The 25,514-nt window shown below is 46.5% G+C and overlaps 13 protein-coding genes across 13 annotated transcripts; 7 read left to right on the top strand and 6 right to left on the bottom strand.

The window, feature by feature from the left end:
* Positions 1-262: 262 nt before the first annotated feature.
* M431DRAFT_98278 (hypothetical protein) lies at positions 263-1,245 on the top strand (the record flags this gene model as incomplete). The annotated part of the gene is made up of 3 exons (XM_024925026.1): positions 263-310; positions 366-646; positions 696-1,245. 3 exons carry the CDS (start codon positions 263-265, stop codon positions 1,243-1,245), a joined length of 879 nt encoding a protein of 292 aa, XP_024768807.1.
* A 996-nt stretch (positions 1,246-2,241) lies between these two features.
* On the top strand, positions 2,242-3,501 carry M431DRAFT_98427 (hypothetical protein; the record flags this gene model as incomplete). Its single annotated transcript, XM_024925045.1, has 3 exons — positions 2,242-2,453; positions 2,506-2,985; positions 3,072-3,501. 3 exons carry the CDS (start codon positions 2,242-2,244, stop codon positions 3,499-3,501), a joined length of 1,122 nt encoding a protein of 373 aa, XP_024768806.1.
* Positions 3,502-3,632: 131 nt separating this feature from the next.
* Positions 3,633-4,510, bottom strand: M431DRAFT_98248 (hypothetical protein; the record flags this gene model as incomplete). The annotated part of the gene is made up of 2 exons (XM_024925022.1): positions 3,633-4,032; positions 4,122-4,510. 2 exons carry the CDS (start codon positions 4,508-4,510, stop codon positions 3,633-3,635), a joined length of 789 nt encoding a protein of 262 aa, XP_024768805.1.
* A 207-nt stretch (positions 4,511-4,717) lies between these two features.
* On the bottom strand, positions 4,718-9,221 carry M431DRAFT_20833 (hypothetical protein). Its single transcript, XM_024913423.1, has 6 exons — positions 6,684-9,221; positions 6,393-6,626; positions 6,276-6,335; positions 6,168-6,215; positions 5,942-6,097; positions 4,718-5,882 (listed from the first exon to the last, which is right to left on the bottom strand). The coding sequence occupies exons 1-6, from the start codon at positions 9,091-9,093 to the stop codon at positions 4,879-4,881; spliced, it is 3,912 nt and encodes a 1,303-aa protein (XP_024768804.1). The 5' UTR covers positions 9,094-9,221; the 3' UTR covers positions 4,718-4,878.
* A 532-nt stretch (positions 9,222-9,753) lies between these two features.
* M431DRAFT_126873 (hypothetical protein) lies at positions 9,754-12,334 on the top strand. The gene is made up of 5 exons (XM_024912305.1): positions 9,754-10,450; positions 10,518-10,713; positions 10,779-10,916; positions 10,980-11,123; positions 11,189-12,334. Exons 1-5 carry the CDS (start codon positions 9,854-9,856, stop codon positions 12,097-12,099), a joined length of 1,986 nt encoding a protein of 661 aa, XP_024768803.1. The 5' UTR covers positions 9,754-9,853; the 3' UTR covers positions 12,100-12,334.
* Positions 12,335-12,336: 2 nt separating this feature from the next.
* Positions 12,337-15,265, bottom strand: M431DRAFT_524886 (hypothetical protein; the record flags this gene model as incomplete). Its single annotated transcript, XM_024920594.1, has 2 exons — positions 14,404-15,265; positions 12,337-14,348 (listed from the first exon to the last, which is right to left on the bottom strand). The coding sequence occupies exons 1-2, from the start codon at positions 15,170-15,172 to the stop codon at positions 12,337-12,339; spliced, it is 2,781 nt and encodes a 926-aa protein (XP_024768802.1). The 5' UTR covers positions 15,173-15,265.
* Positions 15,266-16,930: 1,665 nt separating this feature from the next.
* Positions 16,931-17,962, top strand: M431DRAFT_545588 (hypothetical protein; the record flags this gene model as incomplete). Its single annotated transcript, XM_024921179.1, has 2 exons — positions 16,931-17,776; positions 17,816-17,962. Exons 1-2 carry the CDS (start codon positions 17,102-17,104, stop codon positions 17,960-17,962), a joined length of 822 nt encoding a protein of 273 aa, XP_024768801.1. The 5' UTR covers positions 16,931-17,101.
* A 112-nt stretch (positions 17,963-18,074) lies between these two features.
* Positions 18,075-20,299, bottom strand: M431DRAFT_513164 (hypothetical protein). The gene is made up of 2 exons (XM_024919968.1): positions 20,231-20,299; positions 18,075-20,169 (listed from the first exon to the last, which is right to left on the bottom strand). The coding sequence occupies exons 1-2, from the start codon at positions 20,265-20,267 to the stop codon at positions 18,344-18,346; spliced, it is 1,863 nt and encodes a 620-aa protein (XP_024768800.1). The 5' UTR covers positions 20,268-20,299; the 3' UTR covers positions 18,075-18,343.
* Positions 20,300-21,266: 967 nt separating this feature from the next.
* Positions 21,267-21,611, bottom strand: M431DRAFT_10285 (hypothetical protein; the record flags this gene model as incomplete). Its single annotated transcript, XM_024911490.1, has 1 exon — positions 21,267-21,611. One exon carries the CDS (start codon positions 21,609-21,611, stop codon positions 21,267-21,269), a length of 345 nt encoding a protein of 114 aa, XP_024768799.1.
* Positions 21,612-21,738: 127 nt separating this feature from the next.
* Positions 21,739-22,600, bottom strand: M431DRAFT_487027 (hypothetical protein; the record flags this gene model as incomplete). Its single annotated transcript, XM_024916446.1, has 2 exons — positions 21,739-22,421; positions 22,477-22,600. The coding sequence occupies 2 exons, from the start codon at positions 22,598-22,600 to the stop codon at positions 21,739-21,741; spliced, it is 807 nt and encodes a 268-aa protein (XP_024768798.1).
* Positions 22,601-23,497: 897 nt separating this feature from the next.
* On the top strand, positions 23,498-23,776 carry M431DRAFT_98298 (hypothetical protein; the record flags this gene model as incomplete). Its single annotated transcript, XM_024925030.1, has 1 exon — positions 23,498-23,776. A coding segment is annotated over one exon (279 nt), but the record flags the coding sequence as incomplete, so codon positions are not given.
* A 12-nt stretch (positions 23,777-23,788) lies between these two features.
* On the top strand, positions 23,789-24,325 carry M431DRAFT_98295 (hypothetical protein; the record flags this gene model as incomplete). The annotated part of the gene is made up of 1 exon (XM_024925028.1): positions 23,789-24,325. A coding segment is annotated over one exon (537 nt), but the record flags the coding sequence as incomplete, so codon positions are not given.
* A 518-nt stretch (positions 24,326-24,843) lies between these two features.
* Positions 24,844-25,179, top strand: M431DRAFT_49294 (hypothetical protein; the record flags this gene model as incomplete). The annotated part of the gene is made up of 1 exon (XM_024917058.1): positions 24,844-25,179. A coding segment is annotated over one exon (336 nt), but the record flags the coding sequence as incomplete, so codon positions are not given.
* Positions 25,180-25,514: the final 335 nt, after the last annotated feature.

The raw sequence follows: 25,514 nt of genomic DNA, 5'->3' as shown, positions 1-25,514 counted from the left end.
CAGGTCTACACCTGCTTGGAAGTGCACTTCATAGCCAACGTGAGCGTTTTTTTATTGTGCAGCTGACTTTGCCGGTGACAAAGCTGTCGTTATGCCGTTGTTTGCACCCGCCCGATTAACTCTCTTAGCGGCCACATCAAATTCCCGCGTGGTCTTCGATCAACCTCTTATGAATACCTTGGGCGCCTTGGTTCCTTCCTTTATTCTTCCGCTGGCTTCAGCTTTGAACTGGACATATTTTCGACCTCTGGTTACTCGGACGATGCAGATCCCCACACTTCTACTCACAGATGGCAATGCTATCCCCAAGGTAACTACGACTTGTCTCGCCATATCCGGAAGCGATGCTAAGACAAACCTTTCAGCTTGGATTCGGCACTGGGACTGCTTGGTATAAGAACAGCCCAGAAGATCCTCTGAGCCCTCAGCTCGTTGAACTGCTGAAAGCCGCCCTTCTACAAGGCTATGTACATATTGACACTGCAGACTCATACGGAACTGAGCGAGAAGTTGGCCTAGCAATACAACAAAGCAAAATTCCACGAGAGAAGCTCTTCGTCACTACCAAGGTTCAGGACGGGTGGAAAGATGTTCCGGTAGCTTTGGACGCCAGCCTCAAGAAACTCGGGTTGGAATACGTGGATTTGTAAGACCTCTCATCTGGTGGAAAGTATACCTTACTCACAAACTAGCAGGTACCTTTTGCACAACCCGTACGTAACCGGCTCCAACGAAGGTATACAAGCAGCATGGAAGGGACTCGAGATCGTCAAAGAGCAAGGAAAAGCCAAGTCTATTGGCATTTCCAACTTCCAACGGCATCACATAGAAGCCCTTCTCGAGACATGCACTGTCAAACCGGTCATTAATCAGCTAGAATTCCATCCTTATCTCCAGCGCTCCAACGACTTCGTGCCTTGGATGCGCGAACATGGCATTGAGGTATCGGCCTTCAAAAGTTTGGCGCCAATCACTGTGGGCAAAGGAGGACCTCTAGACGATCTTCTTCCGTCACTCGCAAGCAAGTATAAGGTGTCGGAATCAGTAGTATTGCTGAGCCGGTGCATTGGACAAAATGTTGTCCCTATCACTACAACGTCTAGCCTGTCTCGCCTTGACGAGTACAAAATTGCCACTGAAACAGAGTTGGAACCGGCAGACGTTGAGGAAATCAGCCACGAGGGGTCCAAGCATCACTTTAGATGGTGGGGAAAGGAGTTTTTCGGACCTGATGATAGATCTTAGAAGCTCTAGACAAGAGTAGAGGGAGAATGGAACAATGAATCCACTGTCGTCTGGAACTGGTCGTTCCTATGTGTGATTCCGCGTACTTGGCGACTTTTTTCTCAAAGTGATAACCCAAAACATGGCCCTAGTACTTTACCAACCTTTGCTTGACCAATCAATCGTTGATATTACCGAGATATCCAAGTAATGACAGCAAAAGACGAACAGCATAGCCGAATCTGCGACGTGGCAAAATGGCCTGCTCAGCTTGGGAGCCATCCTGCCCCGAGCAGCAGTCAGGATGAATGGCAGACATTTGCGAATTTCCCTTAATATTTTATCAACTTCCCCTGAAACTTAGTAATCGTAGTGAATGATGAATATTAGGTGAGCAAAGGGCAAAAAGTATACAACGGTGGTCTATAAATTGATACCTCAGCACCTAAATGCGCATCGCGCTTGGTTGAACTTGAGGATGCTATCGGACACTGAAAGCTTCCCATGTTGTATGCAGAGCCAATGAATGTTAGAATGGGAAACCCGTCGAGCACACCTGCAGAATTGTTGGGTCTTGCAGCATTCCTAACCTGAGGCTTTGACCATCAAAGCCGCAGAATTTTTGTATCCGCGAGGGGTTCATCTGTGCTCATTTTTCCTCTCTATAGACCTCAATGATCGTACGTATGACCTTTATCGCCTTTGTAGTCTAATACATGCAAGATCCGGACACCAGGCAGGTCAATTTGCAGGTATTTGCGTGGACGTACTGTGGACGTCTTCCGACCTGTAACAACATCTATCAGTGCGATCAGTTAATCAGCGAATACTTGCAATATGGCAGAATCGGAAGCAAGTACTTTCCCATAAGTTTGACCGATTATGCTTCGGACCGATGCTAACGATGAAAGTCAGGAAACTTCGGAACAAGTAATGCTCCCGAAGGCGGAAGACTCATGGCACAATTCACTGGAACAACGTCAACAAATTCTTGACAACGAAGATGACCTTGAGAAAATGGATTCCATTCACAATATCTTAGTAGTATTGAGAGCTTCCTTCCCCAAGAACGATGGAGCGAATCATTTTTATTCCCAATGGAACCGATGCGCTGCACTTCATCATCACATTCAGGCTCTAAAAGACAAAGTGGTTGCCTTGAAAGCCACAGAGCCAATCGACAATGATGATCAGGAGTTATATACTGAGCTTATTCTTAATGACATTTGGTGTGTTTTGTTTGGCAAGGAAACTGTTTGCATTATTCTAATTGAATTCCAGGTATATGATAGAGATCCAACAGTTTTTGGAGGCCGAACGCTCTCTCTTGTCACTTTTAGAGACCGCGGAGAATGAGTCCGAATTGGCTGCCAAAGTCCACCGAAACCTATTAGGGCTTTATGAGAGAACTGGCCGCAGCATTCTTGCTAAAAGTTCTGCGTCCTCGGAGTGGGCCATTGTTGGTAGCAATTCGCGAGATATGAGCAACAATGCTGCTAATGCCTGGAGCAATATGGGCTACACAAGAGTTTCTGCCTTCGAGGCCTCAGACGGGGTATTCTATCTTGACAAAGCGATTTCGATAGCTAAGGATGTACCTGAGCCGAGCCGCTACCAACAGTTTAACCTTGACCGCTTTTTACGAAATAGAGGACGCGCATACCAGCAAATGCGCCGTTTTGAAGACACCTTACGTGACTTTGATGAGGCGGAAGAATATCAGAAGAAGATCCATGGACCAAACAGTCACTATTATGGAGAGTGAGTTGGCGCTCCTTCCGACTTTTTTTTGTTTTCTTTTTTGATACGTAAAATTATTAACGTACACGATCTTTCGACCCATCTAGAACTCAATATGAGCGTGCCAAAATTGAAGCCTGGCGTGGTAATCTTGAAGAAGCATACTCGCTCGCCACAAAAGCTCACGATCTGGTATCTGCAGGCAAACCTACTCACGCAAGTGTGATGGCTGCACAGTACCGGCTGGGATGGATTGCTATGCTCCAAGGCAAAAATGACCTTGCGTTGCAACACTTTGAGAAATCGCTAGTTATTTCGAGGATGAATGAGCAGCATAGAGGGAACTCGGGCGAGTCGGCGAGAATTCAATGGCGTATGTCACAAGCTTTGGAGCGCATGGGCAGAGAAGAAAATGCCCTGAGTCTTTGGGAGGCCGCTGTAAAGGTCAAAACCAGTCTGCTTGCTACCGGCGACTATGCTCAAGTTGAAGACGAAGACGATTCTTGGGATGCGCTAGTCGGGTTGCTATATCGTTGAACGACAGGAAAATGCCATTTATTGAATCCCTTGATACTTGCTATGCATTTCAACCAGACTTGCATCAGAAAACCTCATCGCGGCGCTGTCGTGTTGTTTTTCATCCTGGGTATTGATCCCAGTTGTAGTGGTCACGTAGATTGGTGGCCACTTGGTATGTGATCTGACTTGATACCCTTTCGCAAGAACACCACAAAGTCGTCCACACCCTGTGGCTCATTGAACCAGTGACCTCCGCTTTCGTATGCATGAAAAACTACGCTGAGACCAAGGTTGTCAATGAAATCCCGCAGAAGTAAGCCGCTTTGAACCCTGATAATGTCGTCGTCTTGGCAATGCTCAAGAAGAATTGGTGTCGACATTAGCTGCTGTGGTGATAAAAACATTTGCTGTCTATCGTCACCAAGATATAATCGCTGCATGGCCGCTAGCTTTTGACCAGTTTCATCGTCGACGAGCTCGAGAGCCGATGCAGCCTGATTAGCCAGCGGTAGCCAAGTGGAAAACCCGCATAAACCAGCGAAACCTCCTCTACCATCGGCAAAAAATGCGGCCAAAGCACTGGGAGAGAAGAACTTGTCAATAAGATTCTGTGAGTTCGATTAAAAAATTGGCCTTACGTTGCAAAGCCTTGGCTAATTCCACCCAGGAAGATATTGCTTCTTGGCACAAGCAACTCCTCCTGTTCGATCAATTCAGCGATCATATTGACACTCGATCGCAAGCCCGGGACTTGCATCTCGGCTCGCTCCTGTTGATCTTCCACACTCCACATATCGAACCATTGGGACATTTCGACCCTGAAGCGCTCGGAGCGAAGGGGGTTGGCTTGTGGAAATACCCATCGGACTGTAGGGAATAAGTCCGGCAGCGTCTGCTCTGTTCCTGTGGCCTCACATTCGAAAAACTCAGAGGCAAACTCCTGTGCTTCGCTATCACGGCCATGCAACAGGATAATAGTGTGGGTGTGGCCCGTAGCGGGGCCAACGACGAATGGCGAGGCAACCATTTTAGTAAAGAAGAGAGAAATCTGATATCCGATGCAGAAGCTGTATAGACTCTTGGTCTATAGGACAAATGGGTTGCTAGAAGGCAGCTGAAAATGTTGATGGATAATTTTTGCAAAAGATGAGTTAGAGAGAAGATTGCGCGCTTACACGTAAATCGTTCTCTCTGACTCACTAACCCAACTTTATCTTTGCCTCAAACTTTGAGGCTTGAATGTATGAGCTACCTGAGGTATCTACCTATAGTACCTTATACTAGACTTTACCACTTAAGTATATGAGTTTTTAATGGTCGCATGCAACTTAAAAAAAAGGCAGCGAGATTTGAGCCATATATGTGTTCCATTATTCATTGAAGCGCGACAAGTCCCTATCTCCTAGTACCTAAAGAATAATCGCCGTCTGAGCTTCCGAAGCCATCTTGATTTCCGGCACCCTCATACATACTTTGAACGCTCTGCTGCACCCAGTTCTGGCTACCTTGTTGCTGCTGTTGGTATGGTATAGGGGTTGACCGAGGAAGTTCTCTGGATCTATTCTCATCCTCACTAGCTCCAAATGGCTTTCCAGACTGGGAGTCCCATGATCGCCTTCCTGGCAATTCCTCTTGGACATGAATCTGAGGGTTATTGGAATGCATCGGCTGAGGCATCGCCATGTTGGGATTCTGGTGCGATGGAGGTTGTTGCTCGTAGAACTGGTTGGGGGGAAAGCCATGATGCTGTGATTGTTGCGGGAAGCTTTGCTGCTGAAAATTGGGTGGGCGGAATCCTTGTTGAGATGGTGGGTACCGTTGAGAAGTTGCTTGTGACTGATTCTGTACCCCAAGCATGAATGAAGATTTGTCCATTAGGTTGATGTTGCGTTCAAGCTCCCACAAAGCTCGGAGTCTCGCTTCTTTTGCCCTCCTAGCAGCGTTTGTGCCATATAGATCGTTCATATACTTGGCAAACTCAAGGTATGCGTCTTGTACCACACTAAAGTGTCGCACTTCGAGCTTTATGGCAGCGTTGGGTATCTGAACGGCCTTGTGGTTGTTCCCTTGTGCCTCAAACTCAGCCAGTGCCAGTGCTGTTTGGCAGGCGTTGCGGATTTGTCGGCCATTCCAGCGCGCATGCTCGTGTTTCATAAAGTGCTCGCCCGCGAACATGCAGATGTCCGTCTTGTCTAACTGAATCGTCTTTCCTTTCTGGGCTATACGCTTTTCGATCATTTCCAGATTAAGCTTGAACACTTGGATTGTCTTCTTGTGGTCAAGCTCAGGGTAATATAGGCTGACGTGAATTCGTGATGTGAATGCTTCGTCAAAGTCGCCGACGCGGTTCGTTGTCAAGAACAAAATACCATTGTAATACTCTAGAGTGCGAAGAAAGACTGATGCAAATTGTTAGGCATCTGGTCCTTGAGCTGTTTGCTGCGGATGGTAAACTCACCGGCTACAAGTCCATTTCTCACATAGTCTTCCCTAGTCCTCTCGGCGAGGAAGATGTCTGCTTCATCAAGTAGCAAGATACATCCCCACTTGCTTGCCATTGCGAAGTTCGTCTCTAACGCCTCTTCAACTTCTCGTGCTGTTGACCCAAGGTCACCTATGTAGTAGAAAATACATGTCAACATCGTTGAAGAAGTTTACCAAAGCTTGGTAACAAGTTTTCTTACCACAAGTGATCTGTAGCAGGGGTTTCTGAAACAGCTCCGCGACACCCTCTGATAAGCGACAATTGTCAGTACATATCTCGAGTCTGAAAACAAAGGGAAGTTACGAACCAGCTGTAGATGTTTTTCCTACTCCAGGGGCGCCATGGAGGAGTAGAATAAGACCCTTTCCTATTGGGGTATGAGCAATAGATCTCCCAATTCTGCGAATGGGTTGAGATTACTCACCTTTCCCTTTAACAATGTCAAATTCTTCTTTCTGTGACCTCGACGATGCCTTTTCACGGAAATGCTGCGAGATAAGCGACACAATCATATTCCGATGCCCTTCTTCAAGGACAAGGCGGTCAAGAGCAGTACTGGGTTCCGCCTCGTCAGTATTTGGCTCGACTGCCGAATTGTCTCCTATCTCGATGGGGATTGAAGAGTGAACATCGGTAATATAGGAGAGATCCAATTTTGCTAAATATGCCATAATTAGAGCAGCCACCTTGCTGAGCATTCCATTAAGCCACATACCCCATTTTCGACTTCGAAGAACAAAGCCAAATACTCTGTGAGTCATAATGACAAGCTCATCATTTGAAATGGAACCCACGCCGCTTGTATCGGCTTGCACCTCTTTCAAGGGCCGTGGTGAAATTGCAACCGAGGAGTGATCGTCGATAGCGCGCGTTTTTGGTACAAGGCTTTCGATATATTCGGTTGCCTCCTTCTGATCGATAAACGTGTCGTCATATACAAATTCTCCGTAGCAGCATGGTCCGTGACAAGTCTTTTGTCCTAGGTCTCCCTTGGAGCCTTTATCCGCGGGATCTGTGAGTTTAGTAATAACACTGCGTATTTCTGGTTTCCATTTTTCCTTGTCTCGAGGGATTGGCTTGGTTGGATCATCGGGGGCATCTATAGATGAGGGGATATCGAAGTCGATGACTACTTGGCTCTCAACCTCGTCTCGCGCTCCTAAAGTCAGACCAGAATAGTACATGTGTTTCATCGGGATCACGCTCATAAACTTTGCACCCCGATTGATGAGCTTTTGGCGAAATCTTTCGCCACTTGGAAGTTCTTGAACTTGATCCCATTCCGAATCACTAAAGTCTGCTCGTTTTGTTCGATGAAATCGAAGTGGATAGACTTCGAATGAGGTAACTTCTTTCTCCCCCTCAAAAACTTTGATTGAGAACTGTACATATACCGGTCCCAAGTTAGTGCCATCAAAGTCGATGTACACACAATCTATAAGGAACGATGTGCTTCGTTTCTGAGCAGCAATATTATCCCACCAAGATCTGGTGTTGACAAACCGATGGGCTGCGCTACTGGTTCTTATGACCCTGTAAGCCTGTTTACCATCGGCCCTAATTACTTCTGTACCTGGCCGGAAAAGATGCCAGAGGTCGGAGTAGAAGGCTTTGTGATTTTCAACTCCATCGAGGGCGGATTTTCTGGCCAATATGTCCGAATCGATGAATTTGAGGATGCACTCTAAGTGACCCAGTGCTTTCAGCGAATCTGCGTCACTTTGTGCGTTTCCTTCTTTCTGCTCTTCTTTTTTCTGTTTAGCCTCGTCTGACGATGGCGTATTTAGTTCGTCTATTAAAGACTCTGAAGTCAAATCTTTCCCAAGGTGTTCATCGCCCACTGGAACTGATGGTACAGCGGTCTCTTGGACAGTTTGTTGTGGGGAAACAGGAGATGTGTCGCTGACGACTGTGTCTTCTTTCGTGAGAGCTGGCACCTTATTATGCTTCTTTTCCAACTCTGCATGCCACTGACGGAGGGTAGGCTCGCAATAGGTGATAGCTTTGAATGGCCTTGTAAAGATCACCGATACAGATCCTTCTCCGGTATCATCTAATGATTGTCCGTCTGATCCAAGAATCTTGGCCATGGCCTTCCTCAAAATGGTGGAATTGATCCTTATTCTCTCCGGCAATTGTACCAATCCGGCCGCGACGTCTTGTGCGAATTTGCCGTCTCTGAGCCAGTCTGGTTTCTGATGTTGGCGGGGCTGAGAGTCAAACCAATTTAGAGATTGACCGAGATTACTATCTTCAATAATAGGCTCTCCGATGAGAACGTCAATAGCATATGCGTCCTTCTCCAATGAATTTGCGAGTGGCTTGAATCCAGGCCAGTCTAAACGCTTTATTTCTGGCGCGGCATAAAACATGAGACTCGTCTCGTCCATAGCCTCGGGATCATCGCCATGGGAATGCTGCATTTTCAGGTTCGAGGCGTGTGTGTCCGATGCTTTTGGCTTATGCAATACACTGCCTTGCCGTCGACGCTCCATTTCTTCTGCTAAGAATAGACGGTCCAGATCCCACTCGAAATTTTTACGAAGCCTTTCTCGACGATATCCGTAATCAATCGTTCGATCATACTCGTCATACTCAGTTTTGTTTTGCTTATCGTGGCCTGCTTCACAGACGTGATAGCGATCGAAGGGATCTGGTCTTTCATATTTCTTGTCGGACTGAACTTCCCACAGATACCTCCACGGTCCATACTGGCCAATTTGCTCCCTCCATTCAGGCCTATCGCTGAATTCATTCATGCTCCATGTGGCCGGTCCACCGTCTGATTCCCATTCTTTCCGATGAAGATACAAGCATTCCTCCATCCGCTTATATCGCTCTAGGTTGGCCATCACTTTTGGCTGATTGTTTCCCGGTTTAATCCCTGCATCTGCCGTGTTTTGGGTCAAAGATGGCGTTGGCGCATCATTCTGGGTTCGCATCTCAAGCTCAGCAATCCGCAACTTAAGAGCTTCAATCTCACTAGTCGAGTTTCCAGAAGTCTGAGTTGTAGTTGCCTCTCCATCTGTTTTTGAACCGAGAGAGAAACGTGGTGCTTCGTCGATGTCATCCTGAGTATCTACACCCAAAAAAGAGGGTGGCACAGGTTGCGGATTTTCCCTCATATTGAACACAGCGCGGTTACAGTATCAATAGAACTTCTTCTACCGCTAAGGAAAAAGGTATTAAGTCTTCTTTGGTTTAGAGAAGAATAAAATACACTCCAACCAATGGATCGCAACTACTATTAAAGCATTAACAACGGCGTCAATAGATGTAATACGGGGCATCGGTCTTTCGGCATCAACTGCGGAGGCGGCGCGTATCTACTTCGAGCTGCGTTCCCAGAGCCTCATTATGCATGCAGCAGGGAACCAATATCTGACATGGATGCACTAAAAATATATGAGGCCAGCGTTATTTCGTCCAACCAACGAGTAGTTCGTCCATAATGTGGATAACAGGCAGCAGGTTTCGCCTCATTGATCTCCCCATGGAGTAAGTTCGCCTCGAGAGGAGGCACCCAAAATGCAACATTAGCTGCATACTTGTGGGAGTCCTAAAGAATCCTTCGATACTAAGAAGTACACGTGGACAATCTGTGTCGTTTGTTTGCATTTAGGCTGGCGATCCTGCCCCTCATTTGCCATGTCTGGCTCGTTTGATTGACGACAATATGGTACGAGGCGTTGCTCGGCAGTGTTACATAGATAGGCATATTCACACCTAATGTCTCTCTAGAGATAGCTGATCCAAACAAGAAAGCGATTACCCGTTAGGATTGGACCCATTCTCCGTATGACATCTTGAGTTATCACGAACAAAATCACCATAAATTACCTGAACGCTTAAATAATGCTGTCGTGATTTCGAAACCACTCGGCCATGCTAAAGCAGCAATACCCCAAAGCCCAGGACATGCCGAATAACGACCCATCATCAGATAGAACCTCTCGGCCAGCGGCTGTGGATTTCATCGATAATCGGCTACCAAAATATCACCCCGCCTTTATGAATTCTACATCACATTATGACACAGAGGTCGGGAAATATGTCCCCAATACCCAAGTCGCCGTTTCCACAGAGAGCAGCGGCGCCATCTCTCTGAGTAACTCATCCGAACCATTAGATTACGGCATTTCGTCTCCGAGGCCTAATTGGATAAATATCGAGGCGTTGAAGTATTGGAATGATCTCTTCCCCGCCGCCCTGAATAGACTCATATCAACATCGCCGGAGCCTAGTGGACGTTCAAAATCAGAGTATAGTATTCGACAAGGTAAAAATGATTGGAATGCCGTCTACAATGCACTTGAAAATGCAAAAGCCAAATATGAGCAGTCAAACAAGGTGGCAGGAATGTTGCGCAAGACTGGCGAGAACATTGCCCCTGTTGCGCAGGCACTAAAGATTGCTTCGAACATGGACCCTGGTAGCCCTTATTCAACACCTGTCTTAGGCGCTGTGAACATTTTCTTGGATGTAAGATCTAATATCCAACGCTCAACTAGTAGTAAGTGGAACTTGTCATTGATGCGTATTGACATAGGCCGTGAAAACTGCTGCAAACGTCCGCCAACAAGTTCTCGAAGAATTCAACGACATTATCCCAAAGATTTACGACATAGAGTTCTTTCTCGTTACATTTCCAGAGGATGTCCATATCTCAAGCGCATCACTCGATCTCACTGTGACTATACTTCTCGCAATTGAGCAGACCATCGGTTTCTTCATTAGTAATCGCTGTAAGTTTACATCAACTATTTTGTAAACGCAATTATAGAACTGACGTTTAGTTCTATGTGAGAAGTTGTCCGTGGTGTTAAAGCCATGGGGATGGGAGCCAGCTACGAAACAGATCTACTGAAGAGCCTGAAAACCATCAAAGCTAAAAGCAAAACACTATTAGAAGAAGCCGAAAAATCACAAATGCATAAATTCGATCGGCGTACGTATTATTATTTGTAAATCTCATTTTAAGAGTCCATCTAACAGCTAGGCTTCAATCAAGATTCCCAAAGAATGGAGAAGGGCCAACAGCAAGTACTACAAGGCCAGGCAGATTTACTTAATATTGTTCAGTCACTGCTCATAGACCATGAGAAGCAGAAGAAAGAAGCGCGGGAAAAAGATAATGAAATTCGACGAATGCATGGTGAGCTACGCCATCTCTTGTTTAAACCATTGTTTCTCAGAATAATAACATCGCATCACATGCAGTGAAACTTGAGCACTCCTTACAAACAATCACAACTCTCACTATCCAGAATGAAAACTTGCGCAGCATCTCGCCAATACAGAATAATATGTGGCTTCCACCACCTCATAGGCCGACACCAACCTATACATGGTATCTAAACCAAGATGCTCTGCGCTGGATGATTAAGATCCCGGACGCCGATCTCATTGATATCTCTTTCATTCAGAGCAGGAAGAGATCACTGTCTACTAAAGACATTGCGCAAGCCGAACAAATCGTCCATTCGCAGGTATTCCGCAACTGGATAGTATCTCCAAACTCGGCCAAACTGATGGTTCACTGGGATTTCCAGCCACCAAAGACGATCGCAGGCATCTCGCCTCTATCTCTATTTTGCAGTACCATAACACAAGGCCTACGAACCAAACAGCACATGCTATCCGTATTGTGGTTCTGTGGGCGACACATTGACACAAGCGAAGCTGGTGAGCATGTTGGCGGCCATTCTATGCTTGCGAGCATTATAGATCAGCTATTACGACAACATACATTTGACACGAGGTCATTGTCGAGTAGCTTCAATATGGCACGCTTGCAGCAGAACGACTATGATGAATTGCTAGGCCTGCTTGATTGGCTTGTAAAAGAATTACCGAATACAATGACGCTATTCTGCATCGTCGATGGTGTAGCGTTGTTTGAACGAGGGGAATATTGGGAGAGAAGTGCACCGGTATTTTTAAAGATGGTTAATTTGAGCAATGATCCGACTGTGCCAGCTGTTGTAAAAGTTTTGTTCACAAGTACGCCAGGAACTGATATGGTGAGAGGGGCATTTGAACAAGAGGATCTAATATTGGAGGCTGGCAACCTACTGAAGTGGGCGTCGGCGCCAAGTGAAGAGCGTATGGCACGCGTGCTGGGAGAATAGGAATGGTCGGATGAAGTTATCTAGCATCAAGGCGGGTGCAGTATACAATGGCGCAAAGTATGTTCCGCTCAATCTTACTGCTGATATTTGGAAGACGATATCTACACAAAAGAGTTCAATGCTACTATTTGCGCAAAATCGCATGCTTAGTCCTGAATTTGCCAAACACAATCGGCGTCAGGCATGTCTGCTGGAAGCTTTTCAAGGAACATGTCGCAACAGAATAGCAAGATGTAATTATTTATTTCCTTTCTGCCATGCTCTCAGAGTTGATTGCGTAGCTAGAGTTCTTGGATGATTTGCGCCCAGTATCATTTGCTGCAGATCATAGCAAGTCTGCATTAACCCTAGAGCATCTTCTTGACGATTCCTGTCTTTCCAAAGAACCGCAAGTTTTCTCATGTAATGCAACGTATCAGGGTGGTGAGTTCCAAGCTTCTTTTTACAAATCTCAACCAGCTGCAGCTGCAACTCCTCAGCCTCTTCCCACCGGTTTTGTCTTCTGTATGTTAATGCAAGGTTATTCATACCAATCAAAGTATCAGGATGACCAATCCCGAGCTCTGCCTTGAAACCTTCGATTGCGCGTAATTCCAGCTTTTCGGCTTCTATATGCCGGCCTTGGATCTTATATGTCGATGCTAGGTTAATCATGCTAATTAGTGTGTCTTGATGATCCGCTCCAAGTTTCGTCTTGAGGCCCTCAAGCACCTGTTCTTGCAGCTTTGCAGCTTTTTCCAATAAGCTTTGCTTCCGATACGTTAATGCTAGGTTGCCCATACTAATCAGTGTATCAGTATGATCAGCCCCCAATTTCTTCGTAAGGCCCTCCACCGCCCGTAGGTCTAGCTTCTCAGCCTCCTTCCATCGACCCTGTTTTCGGTAAGTTGCTGCTAGGTTACTCATGTTGTGTAGAGTCTTAGGGTGATCGTCCCCAAGCTTCGTCTTAAGATTCTCCGTCACTCGTTCCCATATACTTTCCGCTTCCTGATACCTCCCGTCATAATACAGGCATTTTGCATATTTCCGTAAAAGATCAAGTTTGCCTTTGTCGTCTTCGCTAATCAGCGGCGACCCGAGAACGTAATGTGCATGCGGCATACACGACCTCCACGTTCTTTTGTCGTAGTCAATGCTTCCCATATTCTTTGCCAATATTGCGATGGTTTTGCTGGCCCAATGAGAGAGTAGCCCTTCCTTCCGAAGCCAATTTCTCATTGCCAAGTGCACCAATCGATGGACAGTCACGGCCGAGCCAACAGACCGCTTGGCTATGAACGAGTATCCTTGCAACGTCCCCATCGCTTCCATCTCTTGTTTCCGCGATTGGCCCGGTGGAAGAAGCGATTGCGGTATGTCTTTTGCATCTACGCACGCCATAAAAGATAGATAGTCTGCCGCGAGAGGATCCCGATGGCGGATTTGCTCAAAGGATATAAGCCACGTAGTGGCTATAGGATTCTTCAAGTCGTGGTAACGACCATCGTCTTCAAAATCTTCGCTGAGAAGATCAATTACATCTTCTTCTTGCTCTTCTAGCAGCGACAGATAGTCACCCAAGGCGATACCGTTGGTATTAATATACACCGCGGCTTGGACAATGGCTAGTGGGAGGTACATGAGCTGGACGAGGAGGGCTTCCACATCTTGTTGACTAACAGGTTCCTGGTCAACTAGGCATTTCTCAAGAAGCTCCTTGCCATCCTCTTCGCTCATGGCAGATAATTCTACCACGTTCCGACCGGCGAGTCTGACTGCCGCCTTCTTGTCGCGCGTTGTGAAGATGATGGACCCGTGGACACTTTTCGGCATGTAGTCAATCAGACGACTGGATTCCTGTAAAGGCTGGTCAACCCACATGCCGATTTCGTCAGCATTATCGAACACCAAAAGCCACTGGCCTACACTCTCGCTGCTCAGGTGATTCTGCACAAGCCTTTTCACGTCTGCTTTTGCATCGTCATATCCGGAAATACCCAACTTCGCGGCGGCATTGCGATATGCTTGTCCCAAACTTTCCTTGCTGGTTGCCGGAATCCATATGACCGAGCAATTTTTATGGTCATTCTTAACTCGATAGACCAATTCAAGAGCGAGCTGCGTCTTGCCGACCCCGCCAAGTCCTGAGATTGCGACTTTCGCGGTATGCTGCCCCGGGAATAGCATCTGACGAAGCCTTTTTAGATCAGACTCGCGGCTGGTGAAAGAGGGATTCCGTTCAAACGGTACGATCCAAGTACAGTTCTCAGCTTTATACTATTAAATTATTAAGAATGATATGAGAGGGAGTGGAGGGCAACATACCTGTTTGGCTACTAGGACCATCGTCATGGCTCGTGGCATCGGCAATCTCCTTTTTGAGCCGACGAAGTGCATTTGTCTTCCCTTCGCCATATATCAACGGCATGAATATACCGAATATACCAAGAAGGCAATACGCCCAGTCTTCTTCGAGAGTGGTCTGTCGTGTCTCGGCCCATTTGAACCGTTCCTCAACGCTATACATTGAAAGGTCGTTTCCTCGGAGTGCTTGAACTCCAATATTTGTGATTTCTTGAATTTGCCGCTCAAGAGTCCTTTTGTCACCAAGTCGCAGGCCATTCTTTGCGAAGAACTCAACTGAGGCTGGTGCTAGAAGCTCTTGCAACGTCCAGCCTCGAGTAAACCATTTGCTTCTCCGAAGAGCCGACTCCCATATAGGCTGAGACTGCTGGCTATCGCTCTCTGACTCAGAGTCTGAGATGTCCGATAAATATGCATAGCATCGAGCTGCGTTCTGATACCAACGATACATGGAGTTGATTGCCTCGGCAAGCTCGGTATTATTTGCTTTGTCAATACAGCAAGTATCTACCCATATGTATCGTAGGCCATCACGTCTCGCTTGCGCCGCACAGAACCGGATCTTCTCGTAGCCAGTCTTCTCAATCCCAGTGCCGTCGACCAGGTCTCTAAACGTAACTTCTTGGGAATCTGAGTCCCATGTGTGCGATAGAATGGCATATCTAGGTATGGCACCAGCTGGCGCTTTTATCAGCCGAAACTGGCCGTTGTCGCAATCAAGCAGTCGCATTGTTCCAAGCGGGGTTTACAATCCAACGAGTTGCAATCGAAGTCGAGGGCACATGTGTTGCCAGTCCATATGTAGTGAATGATAACATAAATACATAACATGAAGACTGAGAGAAATGCATTGATAGAGCCTGCGGACAGGTCAAGAGAGACACAGCCAGTGCTGAAGATTCAGCAGCTGAACGGCGATGAAGCTGCGATCGCTGCCTTAAAAAATGGTCTCCCGTGCCTTGGGTGGTTGGTACGGTAGGGTTATTCGTTACTATGGACCTAGAAAAATAGACACTAATGCAGCATACGCATTTCATGCTTACCCTATTTGCCTATGTTGACAGGCTCCACTGAGTTTAGATCAAGCCAATGAACACACCATGGAAGCTGTCAGACAAGTTGTTCGAGTCTCTATGATGTGTGCAACTTGGTATGACTACCAATCAAGAAAATGATGGACTCGGGCGGTCAATAAATGGGAGACTAAGTTAAAGGGAAATGTTGTGAAGATACTGGACATTGAGGTAAAGGTGTAGGGAGTTATGCTCCCTAGGTAATTCCCTTTTCCCTTAAGAAAATATTCATCCCACCTCCCGCTATCTAAGATAGAACGGGTTTCTAGATGCCCATTCCTTACTTGATCAATGGCAAGGGTTCATTGCAATGGTACCGAGGTAGTACACCTACGAAGTCTTTGACACATCAATTTATCATACGCATATACATCATACATGTTGGTAAAATCTAGACCTAATGATATGAAAAAACAATTGATAGAGGATATCGAAATCCATGCCCTCTCCAGACCTAGTGCGCTATCAATCTGCATCCTTGAAACCACCACAGGCTTAATTACCTTTGCGGCCGCCACAAAAAGGTTAATTCATTAAAGTGTACGATATCCCGGGGCCACAATAAGCTAACTGTTGGTGCTCTGGTTGAGAAGCTTTTACAAGGTCGATCAGCGGAAGGCTGTACCATCCAGCGGAGTTATTGCAGGTACCATCTCTGTGTATATTAACTTGGTTTCCACTGGCTGCTCCTTTGAGTGCTACTATTGAAATGGAATTCTTATTAAGCCATGGTTTTGACGGTTTTCATTACTTGTACTTGTCGTACACAGAAGAGTGAAGATGTAAGAAAGTTGAGTGAGCAGTGACTCAGCCTTTGTCCAGCTAGGTGTATTATAAGGACTGTATTTATCTCTAAACCCTTTCAGAAACGAGAAACAACCCTTGTTTTGCATAATTCTGTCCAAGCCGCTATGGTTTGAAACTGGATGCTTCTTTTCATTTGTTCAACTTCTTCACTTCTAGGGACTACCTAACCCCTATGCTCGTCACAGTGATCTACAAAAAAGCGGCAATCGAATAATGGTACGAAGCTACGAAAACGATATTTTAGAAATCAATCAGGTCTTATGGAGCCGTCAATTAATTACTTTGTGCCTCATAGCTGATGCTCTTCTCATTATGGAAGGGTGAATATAATGCGCGGAACGTAACAATAACAATCAATCAGACTCATTATATTCTGATAACTTATTAAACCATTGTAATAGTCAAGTTATAAATAAACACTGCGGAGAATCGCGCAAATCATTTATATAGAGCTTTGCGGGGATTCTTGTTAAGAGTATTGCAAGGAAGCTTGGCGGAGAGTTTTGCTGAGAAGTCTCATAAAGGAGCCCGTATTGCGGAGAGTGTTGCGGAGAAGACTTGCGCGGAGTGCGATAGGAGAAGTCTTGCGGAGAGTTTGAGAAAACTCCACTACTAGAAGTTTAGCTAATGCTTATATAGCAACATGTCTCCATGTAAACTTCCTTTATATAAACCTTTCTGAACTTTCCAATTCTATCATTCATAAAATGTCTTGCACATTCAGCTTGCATCTATGAGAACCATCAATCAGCTGAAATACATTTACAGTACCTGAAAACATGGCGGCAACCGGTCAACCTCCCAAAGCAGATATGCCACACCAAATCGCCATTATAGGCGCTGGTCTGGTCGGGACCGCCTTAGCAACACAGCTTATTCATGCTGGCAACTATGTCAGTATTAGTAACTCCAGAGGTCCTGATAGCCTTCGTGATGTGGAGAGAACAACAGGTGCCAAAGCAATGGATACCAAGCGCGCAGTATCCGAAGCGGATGTCGTTATTCTCGCGGTGCCGATGAGCGGTATTCTGCCCTTGCAGCCGCTTTTACAATCATCTTTGCGACCCGCCACCATCTTGATTGATGCCTGCAACTATTATCCCACACGTGATGGGAACATCCAGCCGTTGGATGAAGGCATGGTAGAGAGTGTTTGGATGTCGAACACCTTCTCACACCCGGTTGTGAAGGCATTGAATAACATCGTTGCTCTCAACATTGCTTCCAGTGCGAACCCAAAGGGCTCTCCGAAAAGAGTAGCACTTCCTGTCTCAGGAGACGACGACAAGTCTGTGGCAGTTGTGATGGAACTGGTAGAAGCAATGGGATTCGACGCATTTAACGCAGGGCAACTAGCAGATTCGTGGCGACAGCAACCTGGACAGCCAGCTTATTGTACTGAGCCGAATCTGAAAGAACTAGTAAGTCTACTTAGTTCTGCAAACCGGGATGGTGTAAGCGCAAAACGAGACCAAGGGATGGCGCTTGCATAGAAATTACCACCAGATTTCCCTCCGCAGATCATGGTGAAGGTAGCGCGATTAGGGGCCGGTTTGGACTGGTGGAAGCCTGGAAGCTGGCTCGCAGCGGCGAAATTTGCGTATGCTCTTGCTCGAGCGAGTTTCAAACGCTCTGCTTAAAAAAGATTGGCTGTGTGAAAGGCGTTGAGTCAGTTGGCTAATATTAATTGCTCGGGGGGCACGCCACGGACTTCAACCGAGCCAGGCAAACGAGAAATGGTATACCTCCAATCTTTTTGTTGTGACTGAAGATTTCTGTTTTTTGATATTTTCTATTTACATGTCAGATATTGCGCAGTGACCAGATCTATTGATCAAGGTTATGGCTAGCTTTACGCTCGCGGAATGAGCAGCCTAGCGACCGCACCCCCAAATTGTTGAAACCACCTCAATTCATGGAAGTATCTGTAATAGAAGGCTGCCACTAATAAATATAATACATAGATATCTATATGCCACCCATAGGTCTGACTTTAGGGTTGAATTAACTATCTAATGGCTTCACCACCAAGGAGCTGACGTGTCGCGGTAGACATTCGTCCCACAGTGAACTTCGCCGTCCAGCTCGTGATGATCATACCAATCATCAATAAACGTGACGTTGAAATTTATCTTTGAGTACGAATCGCGGACTGCTGTTGCAAATATGTCTTTTCCGTCAATAATTGGGCCCCATTGAGCGGGTGCCAGAATCTGAGAATCGCTCAGCACGACACCATTGATGGCGCCTGGGTACATCGCAGTGAGACGGGGACCTGTATAACGTGTCGTAGTCTGTCTTTTCTCCAGCTGTCCATTGGGATTGATGGCTTCGATAATCGAGAGAGGTTTCAGGGCAGGTGCTGCTTTGAATGCGGCGACGCTGTGAAGCTGCTCAGGCTGAGTCCCATTGGCTGTACAGGGAAATGACTCGTTATAGTAGATGCCGGGGACGTGAAGAATCTCTTCATCGGTGAGTCCGACAGCATTTTTAACAATCTCAATGTTCTTCTGGATGTATTGATTGGCGTAGGTGTTGAGCTCTGTCAGGTTGGCTATTTGCAGGACCTGATCGATGGTGAGGTTGGGCAGACAGCCCTGAAAACCCGGCTTGGGATCAGAGGCCTGTTGAATTCGTGACACGGCCGTGACACTGCCATGTCCAGCCGCTTGCGCGTCTTTCAGAAGCTGGATACCGGCAATTGGGTCGGCAAGCATAACAATCCAGCCTCGCGAATTGTTCGCCGGTAAGAATTGCATATACTCGTCTGTATGCCCGACCAGAAGCCAATCATGGTCAGTAATAACGGGGTCTTGGGCCTCTTGAGCCCTTAGAAACGCCATGATCCATGGGTCTTCCGAGTCTTGCTGGCCCATTATGATACGACCGGCAGCATATGTTTTGTTGTTGAACCTGTGCGGCGGGATTGTTTCCAGATTACCCATGGAATCAGTAGTTCCGCCACGCCACAGATACTGGATCGCGCCAACGGAGTCGGATCGCAAGTCTGTAAAGACTTGTCGGCCGGCGGAGCGGTACTCCTGTCCAGACCTGATATTTATGCGCAACACTACAGGCCCGTCGGGTCCGGGGATGCTGGAATAGCCTGGCTCAAAAAAGTCTTGTACCCAAATATCAGGATCTGTAGTGAACTCGAAAACAGGCTTCTCAATGCCAGCCTGAGCGACAGGGCCCTTCAGTGCCTCGACGAACTTTTCTTGCGGAGCACCTATACCCGGATAGTTATTGGTGAAGACTTGCTGAGCATGCTGAAGGTGATGATGAGTCAATACGGGAGCAACACGCAATGCCACCGAGTCGCTGCCTGATTCTGATCCGTCAGTGACATTGAAAAGAACTTGAACTCGGCCGTCCCAAACTTGTGGGTAGCGCGTAGTGCGGCCATCAATGCCCAGTTCCAATCCTGTTCTGAGTTCTTGTGCGGTGAAAGTGGTGTTTTCCATCATATATACCCAATCCTTGTCTGCCTTGTAGAAGATGCGCACATTATCGGCTGCATTGTCTCCTGAGATGCCAATGCTGCCGATAGCATTGTCACTGAGAGTCTGGATTGGCAGCGTGACAAGCGGCGCAATGTACTTGGAATTGCGGAGAATATTGTCAGAAGCGTCGTTACACATCGACAATTCTCCATCTAGCGTTTGAGACGTGACCTGGGACGAGCATCGGCCATCTGTGTCTCCAATGTTGGCCAGAAAGAGAGCGCCATATTCCTCGGTCCATAAAGTTTTGTCAGCATCAGTCTGGTCTGTCGAATCTATTTTGCCATCACGATTGCTATCGGCGAGGATGGTGGCCTGAATTGCATTGCTGGCTCTTGCCAAACCTGAATCACGTCAATACACTGTGTCTCTCGTCGCTGTTTACCAAATTGACAGGGAAAATACCTAGAATAGCCACTGCCGCCTGCTTTGAGAAATGCATTGGAAGGGTCTGTTCAGGATGTCTTACACAATGTGGGCTCAGAGTTGACAAGCATAAGGGTGTCAAGGTCTTTTAAAAGATCTACGGCTTTGCTGACTTGTGATAAAGCCGAGGATTGGCAGTAGCACCCCTGTCAACATCCATGCAAACACGTTCAAAAACATCCTCTTGGCAGGATAGGAATACGAGACAACTCGGCGCTAAGTTGTTAGATTTGTCTTTTCCTGGAACTTCATGATTTAACAGAGAAAGCAGAAGCAGTAGTTGGTGTTTTTAAGACTGACTACCTAGGCTCTTCACCTGGTTAAACAACTTGGTCCTCCTTTATAAGGTAACATATGAGGCTAATAATTAAACAGTAAACGGTGCATTTAAGGTGAAAGCCACCTGGGTTCTAGTGTGGAGACCTCTGTCAGACCATAACGACAGGGCGTCAATGGGGCTGACGTACTCAGTACCGTGTTGCTGTAGTATCCTTTCCGTCTGCCGTAGTATTCATAGTGTAATAGCCATCTGAGTGGATAAGGTTCACATAGCTTAAAAGTGAAAAGAGACTGCTGTAAGAGGCATTGAATGGATTCATGGGTTCTCAGCAGTAGCAAAGTAACAGTGATGTGAGATCTCTTGTGAGATCTGAGAATATATCACAGTCTTGGTGGTGAGTCTCAGCACAGAACTTGTTTCTATACCTGTTTATACTGGTGTTGCATAGCAAATCGGCGTTGGAAGCTATGTCCAAACTCCGATGTCTCATTCAATCTCTTCTTTCAATGCAGGCTTACTGTAACCATCACCCTTACCATTCTTATCTCTAATGATAAAAGGTGGACCTGGTAATTACCAAGCGATTTTGTCCTCCATAGTCATTACCTTACCAGTTGACTTGTCTCGTCACAAGCTAATCTACCCATTATTACATCCGAGGCAAGCTCTCTTGCATATACACAATTTATAATATCGGTAAATAACTCATGTCATAACTGAACATCAGCTATCATACTATCGTACATGAGAATCGGGAATAACCTTTGAGTGAGAAGATGATGGCTCAGTCAGGGTGTATCGTCCCAGTATTGCCTTCATCGCAGATGCCGCCGTAGCAGCCGCAAACGGCTGCCATACCTTGTTCTTGTGACTGTCGGCATAATCGCAAACTCCCTTGATGATAACACAAGGTACCTCGTCCCAAATACCAGCGCCTTCCATCTCAAAAGCGATGATATCTCGCTGTCTAGCGATCCGGTCACGATGTTCGCCGGACTTCATCACCGTATCACCGGAAGCCACGCAGCCAATGAAGATCTCTGGGCATTGTGCGTTGTCCAGTTCCAAATCTTTCTTCATTACTAAACGCTCTCTGCGTACTAGTTGTCCTTCATCGCACATGAGTGTGGAACAAAGCGCCTGGGCAGCTTCTTCACAAAGGCCATCCGTCTCCTGAGTGCATTTACACTTCTGCGACGCCCGGTGTTTATGGCGATAGCTGGCCGCAAATAGCTTGTCCTCGCCCACACCGGGATATCGGTAACTGCATCGGCCTCTCTTTTATTGCTGCGGATTGTAAGTCTCTTAGATATTGTCCGGCCTTCTGCCGCAGTTGTCTTCGTCCACGCTCAGTTTCAAAACTGGCGATTAGAGTGCGAATGTCTTTATTCGGTCGGCCGAGGTTGTCGTATACTGTGTCTTTGGTCACGAATTCGTTAGGGTATTGTCCACCCAGGGTATGCTGAATCACCGTTTTGCTAATGACTACGTCGCCTAACAGTATTTCGTCCATGCCCGTGCCCGGTACGCCGCCACATATTCCCACAAGAAGCGTAAGCTTCACTGCGGAATAGCTTGACCTGAAGTTAGCCGCCGCTCCAGCTGCAGAAGCTGTGCCCATGTTGGGGAGAAGTGCCAGCACAACGTTATGCTTCCCAATATGCCCGGTTGTGTACGTGTTTGTATCTCCATGCGCGCGGCCATACGAATCTCCGTCTTCGTCCCAGAACTGGTCAAAGACTAGTGAAACGGCATCGTGCTCGAGAGGTAATGTGCAAATGATTGCAACATGGAAATCCTCACGACAACGTGGCTGGTCGTTGCTGGGCATACCACCTCGATTTTCCATTGGCAACCCCCCCGCCTCAGCGAATTCACGGAAGGGATTGACTACAAGTACACTCAATCAGCGTAAGAGCACTTTAATGGGTGATCTTGCACGTACATCCGACAAAATTACCGGAATTAATCTGTATGCCGCTCGCATTGTTGTTATATTGAGGCCCGTCGCCGGACGAGATGTTTTGCGGACCTGAGCCATGAATACTGATAGACGTGTTGGACGGCATGGTTGGTACAGCGCTCCGTCCAGGCTGAGAACTGAGCGAAAATTTACCCGCGGGGTTTTCCAAATCGGCACCCTGCAATTTGCTGAAATTTCACTTTCTAACTCCCTCGCCTGCCGGAAGCCTGAACGATCTCTTACATCATTGAGACGGAGGGTTACTGAACTCGCTGGGGCATTTACTGGGTTTCTTTCCCCCACCTCTTTTTTACCTGATATTCGATTTGTTGCCGTATGAACCAATAGAAATTGAATGTTCAACATCTGCTGTATATAGGCTGGACAGCCTCTTCCTCCGAGGCTTTCCCTTGCAGCCCAACGATTCCCCGCTCTTCCTCACACCAAGTGTTTTGTGATACTGCAAGAATATTTCTGCGGAATACGTAACGCGAGTATTTACTGAGCTTCATCCAGGCCTGGTAGTCGCACGGATGGCAACGACCTCGAGTTCCCACATCAGTAGCTATGGCGGTGGCTCTCAAAACATTCAGACTGGCGACGGGCCTCAATACAACAACAACAACAACGATAAGGGCCACCAGTTTAATCATTACAACTTCTATGGGAGTAAGGCGTTAATTTCTGGGAAAGCATGACCTCTATTTCTTTGTTCCTAACCTGCGATAGCCAAAATGAAGGATCCAGTATACGACTAGGCAGAAAGGCTTCAAAAAGAAAAAGAAGGTGAGGTGATTGCTCTTTCAATTCGTCTGCTTGGCTGCCAATTTAATAAGAGGGCTATGACAACTAACTAGCTGCAGACTGCCTGCGTTCTCTCAGCTACCAAAACATTGACGCTCGCAAGACAGATATATCTTCAGCTCATCCCACAACGTGCAATTGGCTCTTCGACACCGAGTAATTTCAGCAGTGGTGTCAGCGCATCGAGCTCTCAAACCACAATGGAGTACTTTGGATTAAAGGGAATCCGGGCACGGGAAAGTCAACGCTGATGAAACGCATTTTGCAATATTGCGAAGAAAAACTATTTAAGAATAGTCTTATTGCAGCGTATTTCTTTAATGCTCGTGGCGACAGCTTTGAGCAGACGCCAATCGGTATGCTGCGTTCGTTAGTGTACCAACTGATTCACAAGGAATCGTCCACATACGAACCATTTATCCCTCGGTTTCGTGACAAACAGCAGAAACATACAGAGTGGGCGTGGCGAGAGCCATAACTGCAAGATTTCCTGCTTTCAGAGACACAGTATTGCCCAAAGTCACTTGTCCTCTTTATTGATGCATTGGATGAATGCAGCGAATCACATGTGCGAAAGCTCGTGCGCTTCCTTGAAGATCTCAGCATCAAGGCAAAGATGACTCTCAATATCTGTCTATCAAGCCGCCATTATCCAAACATCAGCATGGAAAAGCATTTGGAATTGGTTGTAGAAACTACGAGCGAGCACGACAAGGACATCATCAAATACGCCGGCGATAAATTGACAAAGATAGATGAGCGGATCAAAACAAAAGTCCTGCAAAAGGCATCTGGTGTCTTTATGTGGGTTGTGCTTGTCATTGAAATGCTGAACAAAGCATATGATGAAGGCCAACTCGAAGCTATGCATCAACTGTTACAAGAAATACCTAGCGGTCTTGATGAAGTGTTTCTCACACTGCTGAGTAAAGACAATCCAAGACTTTATTTATGCTCCAGTTTGTTTTATTCACGGGACGATTGCTCAAACCAGAAGAGCTATAGTTTGCGACTCTGGCTGAAATGAACGTTCATATGGGTTCCTGGGACCCATCACAAATAACGCCAGATGACATCCGGCGGCGAATCACCCATTCATCGAGAGGCCTTATTGAAATACGACGGGATGGAAACGTACAGTTTATCCACGAATCCGTCAAGGACTTTCTTGTTCAAAATGAGAGATTACGAATACTTGATCCAGACCTTGGGTCAGACATCATCAGCGGAAGCCATGAACGTCTAAGATCCTGTTGCGAGTCGTATATGACGACACAAGTTTCTCAGTTAGCAACAGATAGTGAGGAAATCATAGCTCTCGGAAACCAATACCCATTCTTAAAGTATGCATCTACATATATTCTATGGCACGCAGAGTTCTCAGACAGCATCAAACAAGCTCAATTTTTACAACTTTTAAATGATAACCCTCTCATATTGGAACGAATGAGACTATTTCATAACACTTTTACGACGGCTTTTGCCGACGCTTATGTTAAAGGCAGCCAACTACTTCACATTCTCGTATATCATGGGTTCAATAATCTCATAAAGATTCTGCTCAAAAAAGATATCGACGTTGACGCTCACGGAGGACACGATGGCACGGCACTTCTGGTAGCTGCAGCAAGAAATGAAAAGAAGATTGTGAGAACACTGCTTCAAAATGGGGCAAATATCAACGCTCAAGGAGGCTTCTATGGCACTGCACTCCAAGCAGCAGCCGCTAAAGGCAAGAAAAATGTAGTAGAAGTTCTGCTTAAAGGGGGTGCCGACATTAATATCCACGCAGGCGCCTACGGCACCGCCCTTCGTGCAGCTGTATCAGAAGGCCACAAAATCATTGCAGCAATGCTAGTTCAAGAGGGAGAAAAGATCCATAAACAGGAAGAGATTTCCGGCACCACGCTCGATACAGCTGTTATAGAAAGCGAGAAAACGACTACAGATATACGAGGAGCAGATGTTAATACTCAAATAGGGGCAGATGGCGCCTCATCCCAAGCAGTTATATACACAGGCAATGATGACGGCGAAGTCCTATTTGAAGAGGTAGCAAACTGGGATACCAAGCGGGATTATTTCAGTACTGCACTTCAAAAGGCTATAATTACTAACAATGATGAAGAGATTATCGCGGTATTACTAAAAGAAGGGGTAAGTACTAATACTCGAAACATTGCCTTTAAAGCGCTCTTCGAAGGTATATCCAAACA

This window comes from Trichoderma harzianum (genome assembly GCF_003025095.1).
Source record: "Trichoderma harzianum CBS 226.95 unplaced genomic scaffold M431scaffold_20, whole genome shotgun sequence".
Lineage (NCBI taxonomy): Eukaryota > Fungi > Ascomycota > Sordariomycetes > Hypocreales > Hypocreaceae > Trichoderma > Trichoderma harzianum.
Note: the sequence above shows the minus strand (reverse complement) of the source record. Positions and strands in the feature narration are given on the sequence as shown.